The sequence below is a fragment of the Micrasema longulum genome, unplaced genomic scaffold, assembly GCF_059751315.1.
Source record: "Micrasema longulum isolate JH-2025_06_02 unplaced genomic scaffold, ASM5975131v1 h1tg000637l, whole genome shotgun sequence".
Taxonomy (NCBI): Eukaryota; Metazoa; Arthropoda; class Insecta; order Trichoptera; family Brachycentridae; genus Micrasema; species Micrasema longulum.
The window spans coordinates 105784-117770 of record NW_028277833.1 but is presented as its reverse complement, the minus strand read 5'-3'; the positions used below and the strand labels follow the sequence as shown (position 1 = coordinate 117770).

Here is an 11987-nt window from a genome sequence, read left to right as displayed (position 1 = left end):
TCTTTTCGCCATTAACGCAGTGCGGGATGAAGATGGATTGGCATGAGTTAGATAGAAGTCTCATATGTTGATCGTGTTTTTAAATATATTGTATAGCATTATTTTTTTGCCCTTGTTTGTCTTTGTTGTGTTTACGCTTCTTCATATACCTGTCGTAATTGACTTAGGCTGTATAAAGAATAAATAAATATATACAATATCAGAAACTTAATTCAGCATTACCCTGTAGATTTACAATCAATATTCTGTATCTATTTTGAGATAAGATACGAGATAATTTTTTTGTAGGAGTTGCGTCCAAAAACAGTTCGCGTTTTAACCCGAATATTATGTAAGTAAAAATAATATATTTTAAAATCTATTTTGATTTGATTCGTGCGATCTGGAAGCCAAGGCATTTACAGAGCTTTTGTAGAGTGATCGCTCTATACGCTGTGCAACTTTCACCTTTCTTCCACGTTAGAACATGCGTATTTGTTCAATTCTTCCATGTGTGGACTTTTGTAAAGTAAAAGAGCTGAAACCTTTATAGATGTAGGCGAGATTTATCTGTCTGAATTATTTCACCAACTAGGCAACGATCGACAATGTTTTGAGTATGTAAAAATGTTTATAGACAGGCTGGATTTCACTCACTGGAACTCCAGTGATAACTATTAAGATTAAAATGTTATTTTATGACCTTTCATTGGCTGATTTAAGCGGCCCCTTTGCACACTTTGTAACATTGAGAATTGAGAAAATGTGAGTGTTTAAACATGTACAGAACCTTGAATGTTAAAAAGTGTGTAAAGTGGTCATTTGAACCAGCCAATGACAGGTAATTCGCCCCCTGTAAATGCCTATACGTTCATAGTTTCTCCTTAAAAATGTTTTTTCTTCCTGTTGTAATCATGATCATCTGTTGTATGAATGTGATCAGTATTACGCTTCAGGTGCCAGAAAAGGAAAAAGTGAAATATTACAATGTAAAACCACATTTTTAAGCAATATTTTATAACGACCTGGCCTAGAATCGAACCCGGGATCTCAATCGATCTTCACTTGATTTTATTCCCAGAGTTGCGTGCGGTAAATGTTACACAATGTGTAAAGTGGTCACTCAAACCAGTACACGACAAGTTATAAACACTTTTAGAACAAGCTATTTCATTTGTGGTATACCGGAGGACTCCGATGTTTTTATCATTAATATAATCTGAATATATTAACAAAATGACATTCGTAACTTAATTTTGCAAAAAATATGACTTCCAGCCTTTTAGCCTTTAAATACAGATTTTACTCTACAGGGCATGTCTATCTTTGTATATATAATTCTTCTGTACGTGTGATGTCACTGAACTCTTACTAAACGGCTTGACCGACTAACGTGCGGTTTTCAGTGAAATGTAGATCTTTGCGCTGCGCGTGTTCGTGGATATTTAAATTTTTCAATCGAATCTGTAAAAAAAAAAGTTAGAATTATAAGTCTCTTTTTCATCGACGAGAATGCATATAAAAAAATGGAAGGATGTTGTTTTTTTGTCTTTAAAAAAGTTTGTTTTTGAATGTTTAGAAAAAACATTTGCTTTTTCTGATTCTTTCCTTACATTCCTTATAATTTCTTTTCATTGGATTTTTGGTAAAACTAAAATAAAATTAACTGACATTCAATACATTTTTGAAAATCGCATTCATAAATAAAGTGCACCCCTGTTAGTGAGAAGAGCTGAATTTGACCATTGCAAAAATAATTATTTAATTGAAAATGAATTATTTTATGTTTAGGAACTCAATCATAAACAAGTACCTAGGTACCTACTTAAATTCAATACTTGAATATTAATAAATTTTAGTTTTGGAATTCAATCATAAACAAGTACCTGGGTACCTACTTTTTAATGAAAAGTATTTTTCCAAGCTAATAGCAGGGTAAACCAACGTTCGGGCAGGACAACGTCAGACGGGTCAGCTGGTGTACTGTAGTCCTTAAAATATAGCTTGATTAGAATCACATTTGTCAGAAAAAGTGACGACATAACTTTGTAGTAACGTCTAAGGAGTTATTTATATTGACAAACAAAAAATCATTCGTATCTGGCGTGTTAATTTATTTTTATACAATGCTGACACATAAATCAACATAGATATATAAAATCAGCTTTAAAACTAAAAAAAACTAAAATAAACATAATTATTAACGACGTTCTTACAGTGTTACATTATTTTGCAAAAACGTTAAAGATGGGACAAATTGATCGAATGAAAAAATAATTTATTTGATGTTGTTCATAAAAAAAGTATAAATGTCTTATTTTTGGTGAATAATTGTGTTAAACACACTATAATAGGCTTGTTTTGCGTTTTTATATCAATTTTCGGAAACGGAGTTTCATGATTGCATGAAAAAACCGATAAAATCGATTTGATAAATGATCAGTAATTTCCCATCGCTAATGACATTAGTTTGACAGCTGTCAGTCTAATCATGCTATATTTTAAGGACTATAATAAATGTTAATGTTTAAAATGGACTTCGGCGTAAATCTATTGAAATAAAAATAAAATAAAATAAAAATATTTAAAGTTATTTTGTGACTTTCAACTTCAGCTTCGGACATTTTTTTTTGCTCGTAAATACGGTTCAGTGTGTTGGCAGAAATTATTGATCGGAGAACTGCGGCGCCAGGCCATACAAAACAATTAATTAGATGAAATGTCATCTTTATGGATGACTTTAATAGGCTAAGTGGGTTATCGAAAAATCAATAAACGCCCACATCTCCTGTAGCTCAATCACAAATGACTATCGAAGTGCTTAAAAACATCTAAGCGTATCACAATCAACAATAATGAACATTTATTGACTTTTGTGAAGTAAAAAAGCTGAAACCTTTATCACGTGGGTGATATTCATCCGGCTGAACCAAATCACCTACTAGGCAACGCCTGAAAACAAATTTCCAATTGTTATACTTTTTCTTTTTGGGTAGTTAATTCAACAATGTTTGATTATGTCCAAATGCTTGCAGACTGGCTGGATTTCCTCCCTAGGGAGTCATCCATATTTAAATTTATTGCAACAGATTTTTGAGAAGTGAAGATGAACTGGAAGGGATTGATGGAAGAGTTGAGAAAATGCGGATTTTTTAAACATGGACAGAATGATGAATGTTACACAGTGGGCCACTTAAACCTGCCAATGACAGGTCATAAGCCCTGTAAATGCCTAGACTTCCATTTTCCCTTCTCAAAAATGTTTTTCTAACTTAGGCTGTCTTTAATTCTAAGCCCTTTTCGATTCGTTTCTAAAATAAAAATGATTTCAATGAAATGTTTCAGAAATCGGTCGCAAGATGTCTCTGCGCTTGCTAAGTGTCGTGGCTTTGAAGGGCGGCGCGTCTCTGCTGAGGGGTCCCGCGGCGTCCAATAACGCCTGGAAAATCGTATCCGTCAAGGAAATTCAGGTTTGAAACTTTGCTACACGATATTTAGTTCGGAATTTGGCCGCTAGAGGAATTATGAAAAATGCGAGGGCTGTAAATAATTAAATCATTATTATCACTAGGAGGCCTATTTTGCGTCCTAAATTGTACATAATTTATGTATCAATGATTTGTAACGTTTTCAAAGAAGTAAGGATATTTATTTTTGCAGATGACACCGCACTTGTTACTTCTAATAAAACCCACTAGAATCACAAGAGATATTGCAAAGTGATTTCAATAAATTGTTAAATTGGGCTCATGACTATGGTCTCATTATAAATGCAAAAAATACTAAATGCTTGTACATAAAATCTCCTCATGCCAAAAAATATGTTTTGCCTAATATTATTGCTCATTGCACAAATTGCTTGCATGATGGTATCTCTAACACATGTAATTGTGAACTCAAAGAATTTGTGGAGGATGTAAGTATTTAGGTATTTTTATAGATCATAATTTTAAACGGGATCGTCATATATTTGAACTTTGTGATCGATTGTGAGTACCTTTTATAAGTTATCTTTTATTTTGCCTAAAATAACTCTAAAAATTATTATTATTTATCTTTAGTTAAATTATTATCAATAATAAGATATGGTATAAAATCGTGGGGACATTCGACTAAAACTTATATAAAAATTATCCAGAGTCTACAGTACTCTATAGTTAAAAGAATTGTACCAGCAGAGATTTACGAACAAAGATGTAATAATGATCTCCTGTACAAAGCAATCAAAACTCTGCCTGTTCGAGGACTACTGTGGCTTTGCATCATTTTGGAACAATTTAATAGTAATACATTCAAGTTTCCTCTCAAACATAACCATAATACACGCTTCACGTCCAATGGTGGCTTGGTAGTACCAAAAGTATGTAATAAGTATGGAAATAGAACTTTCAAATATTTAGTACCTACAATTTTTAATTTATTGCCGAAAGAAATAAAATTTAACTCACATGCAAGATCAAAATAAAAGAGTGGCTACTCGATCAAAAGTTTAAATATGAATAGTAGCTTATGTGTAAATATTTTAATTTTTAATATATTTTCTTGTATTTCAAAAATAAGTTTATATATTATTACTCGTATATACATGTATATTCTGATCTTTCCGGCTGTTCATTTATATTTATTTATTTATTAACGGACATTGCGCTGTTTAACGCTGTTTCTCAATCTACGAGTCGGAATATTGAATTTTACTTGTCCCAGTAATGATAGAACATCGATTATACCATTTGTATGCCGAACATATATATGGAGTCAATATTAGTTCTACGTTTTTGTAGACTAGAAATATTTAACATTGACTCTATTTCAGCATAAAAATAATTATCTCTCTCTAGTCCGAGCATCCACGCTATTTTTCGAAGCAAGCGATGTTGGACTGATTCAATGTGATTTATGCGATTGACATAGAATGGAGACCAGACCACGGAGGCATATTCTAGAAGAGGGCGAACAGTTGAGCAATAAAGAGTTTTGATTGTACGGACGTTAGTAAAATCAGAGGATATTCTGTTATAACACCAATATTTTGAGGTTGTCCAAATTTTCGTAGACACAAAACTGGAATTAACCCCCCTAGAGTCCTTTCTAAATTAGTCGCCCACCCGACAATATTCGAGTGGTCATCTCGATTGCTTTGTCAAATTGGTATTCTTGATAAACCTTCGACCATTTCATTACAAAGCTAATAAAAAAGTGACAACACTAACAACTCCATATTTATCTATGGTTTTTGTGTCACTTTTAAACGTTAAACAAACGTGTTCCTTTGGGTATGTTGCGTGTTCTACTTTTAGGACGAAAAAAACGTTTTACTAAGACACAGCAACATTTAACTCGATACAACGCTCATTGACATGTTATACAGAATATGTGGCAACTATCCCCATAATGGATTTTAAAAGCTTTTTATTTCGATCTAAATTTGTTGCAACAGACATTTTGAGAAGAGAATCTGGAAGTCTAGGCATTTACAGGGTCTGTCATTAGCTAGTTTAACTGGCCACTTTACACACACACAGTGTTTAGCATACATTCACCATTCTACGTATGTTTAAACATCCACATTTCCACAACTCTTCTTTTGACTTTTGTGAAGTAAAAGAGCTGAAACTTTTGTCATGCGGGTGAGATTCATCCGGCTGAACCGATTCGCCTACTAGGCAACGCCTGAAAACAATTTTTCAAGTTTTATACTTCTTATACCAGTAAGTTTAAATAACAATGTTTTGAGTGTGTCCTAATGTTTGTAGACAGCCTGAATTTCCTCCCTGGGGAGCTATTTAGAACTGAAATTTTGCAGCAGAAAAAAAACACTTTTTTGAGAAGGGGACATGGAAGTCTAGCCATTTACAGGGCTTATGACCTGTCATTGGCTGGTTTAAGTGGTCACTTTACACACTGTGTAACATTCACCATTATGTCCATGTTTACACATCCACTTTTCCTGTAAATCCCATATCCCCTTCTCATTTTTTTCCTCTGTTGCAAAAAATTCTATCTAAATGACCCCCTACAAGGAAAACCAGTATGTCTACAAATATTTGGACATTTTCAAAACATTGTTGCTTGTTTGTTTAATTTTTCTTTTGGCGGGCTTATTGTCAATAATCAGGAAATACCATTAGAAATAAGAGAGCAAAAAAATATTATTTCATTTAAATGTCAATTAAAAAAACATGTGTTACGCAGATAAGTTTTAAAAAGTAATTTTATTCGTGTTAGTTTTATAGAAGTTTTCTTTTTAAGTGTACGTATATTGTTAAGAAATGTTAATAATTAGTATATGTTTTTATAATAATTAGAAGTAAGTTAATATTAGGACATCCATTTATTATGTTTGTACTATTTAAAGATAAAAATAGAAAATTAAAAAATGGTAATTTCTTTTAGTCAGCTAATAAAATGTGTATAAATTAATTGATATCAATACTAGTCTAAAAGGAAAAATCAAAGAAGAGAAAGGAGATGTTTCTTCAGGCGTGATTTAAACAGAGATTCTGTAGAAGATAGTGGATTGGAGACGATTCCACAGTGGAGCCGCATGGACCCTTTATGAGATGTAGAAGAAATAAGAATTGTGGACGGGTAGTCAGAGGGTCCTTTGAGAATAATAATATATTTCATATTGAACATGTTATCAATCAATCTTATTAACAGAAGCACAACTGACTTCAAAAATATCAATACCCTTAAAGCTCTCTTCTGTTCCCTAGTTCGCCCGCACCTAGAGTATTCCTCCGTTATCTGGTCTCCATATTATGACGTAGAATGTTGAATCAGTTCAACATCGGTTTTTAAGAAAGATAGCCCGGAGGCTGGGCTTATCCGAAGACCAATATACGTATAATGAGTTAGAAACTACCTTGAATATATCTTCTCTTCAAGACCGTCGAAATAAATCCGACCTCCCAGTCCTATTTAAAATTCTCAACTCACTCTTTGATCAATAAAATTAAATATCCCAACTAGAAACCTCTGACAAAACTTACTTTTTCATACCGATGACTATGCCCAGAATTCTCAGGTCTGCCAATAAACATAACAGTCTTGATTCCTTTGATAACAAGTTGTCTTCTTTCAAACGATCACTGAATCAAATTCAATTATAAACACCTCTCTCCCGCTTCCACTCCCACCGAGTCTACTATATACCATTGTGTCTTTCTACTTTCTTTTATAATAATTTTCTATGTACACATATGTTCTTAAAAATGCCCATTGGGCGCATATATAAATAAATAAGAACGCAGAGATAAACCATGATATTTTTTTTACAAAATTTTTAACCCGACTATGAAATATTTTACCATTTTTTTCAGACGTCTGGCCGATATTTGTCAAATTATGACGGGCACAGGGTTAGCGGCTTCTCGCCTGCAGGAATGATGAAGCATTACGCTGTGAGTTACCATATTTAATTTTATTTGCCCGTTTATAAGTCGCAACTACTACAAATTTATAGCGAGTTACCGAAATGACTGATTTGGTATTATATTTGATGCAAAATTCAACTTCATTAAACATATACAGCATTGACAAATTAATCCATGAGCCCTCAAAAATGATGACACAGACGGAAGTTAAGCATACCGTCTTTGTAATTGTCAAAAGGCATATAAAAATCATGTTCAAGCGAGCATTTTTTGCTTGAATTGGAATTTATTGGAATTAACAATCGCTTTGAAGTGACCATTTTTTATCACAGAAACCTATTTAAAATATAAATGAGAACTATTTTAAATACTAATGACGTAAGATGCGCGGACTGGTTTTGTGCGGTCATTCATTGGCTTTTAAAAGGAATCGGACAGTGCTCAGTGTTAAAATTTAAATCATAATGGAAATATCTTCTGAATGCCATTGTGATATTTTTAAATAATTTTTGCACAAGTATTGTATCAAAATAGTATAGAATTAAGCTACGTATATCGTGTGTTTGATAATAATTATTGTTTGAGTTGATTTTCACAGAACCACAGAAAAAATAGTCATTTATAATTATATTACTTACATATTATGTAGGTACAAATGAATGAATATTTTTTGTAGATTACCTATAAAATAAATCACGGCTCGCCACTGCTACAGAGCGCATGAACGGCAAGAAGTCTAGCCTCTATCTTCATTATTACAGCCATTTTAGAGAATATCATTTTTTATGTTCCTGATGGTTATCTTCGACAGCGTCAGCATAGATTATTTTACCTCCTGGTTTCCGGAACCAACCTGCCTCTGGTTCTGCTGACTGGAGGAGCAGCCAGGCAGCTGAAGATTATCACTTTGGAGATCGACATCTTCACACCAGTAAACCTATTTTAGAAACAACGTCGGATTCTTTGATTTCCCACACATTCGTCGAAGAGATCGCATTTCAACCGCGTTGACTCGGTTTTCATCCTTCCTCTGCCAGTTCCATGTTTCACTTCCATACATAAGTGTTGGGACTAAAACTCCGCTGTGCACTGCCAGTTTAGCTTTGATTGACATATTTTTATTAGCAATTACTGTGCTTAGTGCGTCGTTCATTTTGTTACCCTCTTATAAACATACTTCCCAGATACACGAATTCTATATAATTCAACTTTAATAATAACGATAATATTAAAGCTAGTGGCGATGCGTGAGCTTGTTCTCGACAGGAGGTATATTAAATTTTGTAAATGTCACAGCGCAAATGGATGCAAGGAAATGGAGTGAATGGACTGACCTTTTTTGTTGATTTTCTTTTTTTCTCCGAGCTTAGCTGAGGCGGCGATACCGCGGAGCGAGCGGCAGCTTAAGCGGCAAAACTCCAAACCGAAGATGCACTTCAATCGCGGTTAAATCGGACACTGACCCCAGGTGGCAAAATAATCAACTCAATAGTTATTAGAACCATAAAGGTGCAAAAGGGACAGGATTCAAGTGGGCGAGAGAAAAGGAGACAGGCATAGGAATTTATTTACGCTGTGACACATTTTCAATCGGCCTAACCAGCTAGATTGTTAGTCGTCTTGCAGCTACACAGCGCGTGAACGAGTGGAATTTAAGCAACTTAAAATTATTTCAATAAATTGACGATAACACATTAAGCAGCATAGTCCATTTGTCGAATTTCAAACGCAAGTTATAAAGTAATTACGAAATAAAACAAAGTATTTTTTAAATGAAATGTTTAATGAAATATTTAAATTCGATGTATTTAACAAACGTAGGTATCACTACAATATGAAACCAAATAAATAATCGTAACATATAACTTACACATACGCAATAATCTATAAATTAAGTTTTTCATATATAAAAATCACTAAGAGACTATTTTTTTTCTACATATTCAAAAATATTATTCACAAATTGAAAAGTAAAATCTACACTGGGCAGCTACAGGTTTTAAATACAATCGGCACATAGGGCTGAACATTTATAATTTTTTTTGTATTTTTAATCAATACAGTTTTTCCAATTTGGCACTTTGAAATTGATATATTTGTTCCTGGAAGACTGATGTGAATTTCTAAAAGCTATTGACATCAAATCTACAGTTTCGTTGGAATATTTAGGCGATTAAAAACAATAGGGAAAAATCACGTTATTTTTATATGCAATAAGGGATGAAATACTGTGGAGTAAAAAAAAATAGCAAAAACGGTTCATTGCATCGGCCACACCCCTGATACGTCACGATTCGGTACGAATTTTAACTTTGCTTGTGACCGTTTAAATTTTATTTATTTATTTATTCATTCAAAATTACACTCGTTTAAATGAATGTACTAATTAGGCTTTTTAGGCTGTGCCCGTGTCAAGCCATAATAATCAACAATTAAAAATACATAGTAAAATTAATTAGATTCAAATATAATGACACGTGATGCAATAGAATAACAATCCAGAAAAACAAGGTATAAGTAATGAATAATAAAATTCCAAAGAATACAATTTTAAACATATAATCAGACATAAATATTAAAATGTAAATTATAAATTATACAAATTTAGATTCATACATAATCAATTAAAAAAAATAACAATATAATTGAAATCAACAAAATAGTTGTATTGAAAAAAGAAACAAATTAATAGTATCATTGAAATCAATCAATCTAATCAGGGTGTTCTCTAAACCCTGTCACATCCGAAACCACGGTGATCAGTATGGGCAAGAGGACATATAAGCATATTCAAAAAAATATTATTTAAAAAAACAAATGGTTGCTTACTTCTGCAGGGGAGAAGTGAGGGGAGCGCGGCGCAGTACCAGATTCCCTCTTCCCTCTCCTCGCTTCTCCCCTGCAGAAGTAAGCAACCATTTGCTTTTTTTGATATTTTATTTTTTTAAATTTTATTCGTTTTAAAAACATATTTTTACGTGCCAATATGTCTTCTTGCTCATACTGATCATCGTGGTTTCGGATGTGACAGGGTTTGATGAACACCCTGTATATATAAAAACAAAATTGAGATATGGTTTCTAGAAACTCACTCTGCACGCTGTAAGAAATAGGAGAAATAAATAATATGCCAAATAAGATTGACTACTAAATTAAATAATATATAATAAAAATATCAAGATATATAAAAATCAAATAAAAGTAAAAGTATGGATACAAAAAGCAGATTCGTCAATTTTCGCTAATTGCTAATCTCGAACTTTAAAAAAATTGACAACCTCGGCGCGAATCTCGACGTCACAATTGTCAAGGCCAAACATGTCGCGATTTTGAAAAGACATGTTTTTTAACAATTTTATTTTTAAAATTATAAATGAAAATTTACATTGTTCAATTTTTAAAAATCCTCTTCGCGTGTTTTTAACGGTATTTGTATCATGTGATTTTTCCCTTTTGTGAAATAGTTTCGTTTGCCATTTTGAATTTATACATTGTACGTTTACTATTGAAAATAAGGCACACCTTATTGTCTCGCTAGGGAAATCTACAAAATGAAAATTTCTAATTATTTTAAAACATTTTGATATGGTTCTTTAGTCTAATATTTAAGATTAGGTACATATAATATTGCGTCGGAATGTTGATAAAATCCCCTAAATGCATTCTTGCCTGTACTGAGAAAAATCGATTTGAATGTTTGACTCGACACGAGTCTTTTCCAGTCTAATTTATATTTTGGAAATAATAAACACCCATTAAACCATTTGAGTTCCTCAAAATTGTTTCAATAGATAAGATTTCGAAAAAAATATCAGGTAAATGAAATGAATGCTCCAACAATGTTTCGATTTTGTCCAAATGCTTGCAGATTAGCTGGATTTCCTCCCTGGGGAGTTATTAAGATCGGAATTTGTTGCAACAGAGAGGGAAAACATTTTTGAGAAGAGAAAATGGAAGTCTATGCATTAAGATGCTCTATGCTACTATGCTCTATTTTTTGTAAATTTATTGATATCATAACTTTGCTAGAATTTCACTCGTCCATGCGCTTTGTAGCTGCACGATGATTGGTTATCTAGCTTTCATATATCAACTTTAAAATACCTAAATTTTGTAAATGGGGTCTAGAATTCCAATCGTCTATGCGCTTAGAAGCTGCAAGAAGTGTTGTAATCTTACTCCTTTTTATTATTCATATTATTTTAGTATCATTAATACACTAAATTTATTTGTCAATTTTCAAAATGTGTAAATGGGGGCTAAATTTCTAACTGTATATGCGCTCTGTAGCTGCAAGACATTCTGTAATCTAGCTCCTATCTGTTATAATTTTTGATTGATCCTAATTGAAAACGAGGAACTAGAATCCCAACCGTCCATGCGCTCTGTAGCTGCAAGATGTACTGGGATATTTATTAATTGTACACCGCCCTTGAGGTGATTTTCACAAAAATAGTGCTTTATAAATTATCCAACTATATATAACAGGACTCATGGCCTGTCGTTGGCTGGTTTAAGTGCACCACTATCACCATCTGCCTATGTTTAAATATGCACATTTCCTCAACTCTTCCATCTGTTGACTTTTGTGAAGCAATAGAACTGAAACATTTATCACGCGGGTGAGATTCA

General features: G+C 32.9%; 1 protein-coding gene across 1 annotated transcript in view; it reads left to right on the top strand.

Moving 5' to 3' along the window:
* Positions 1–268: 268 nt before the first annotated feature.
* The window catches only part of LOC148279970 (uncharacterized), a 60819-nt gene continuing 49100 nt past the window's right edge, over positions 269–11987 (top strand). Inside the window, exons 1-3 of the mRNA XM_088229126.1 lie at positions 269–331; positions 3325–3449; positions 7302–7382. Of these exons, the coding sequence (XP_088085252.1) occupies positions 3339–3449; positions 7302–7382 (192 nt within the window). The 5' untranslated portion in view covers positions 269–331; positions 3325–3338. The remainder of the gene's footprint in view (positions 332–3324; positions 3450–7301; positions 7383–11987) is intronic.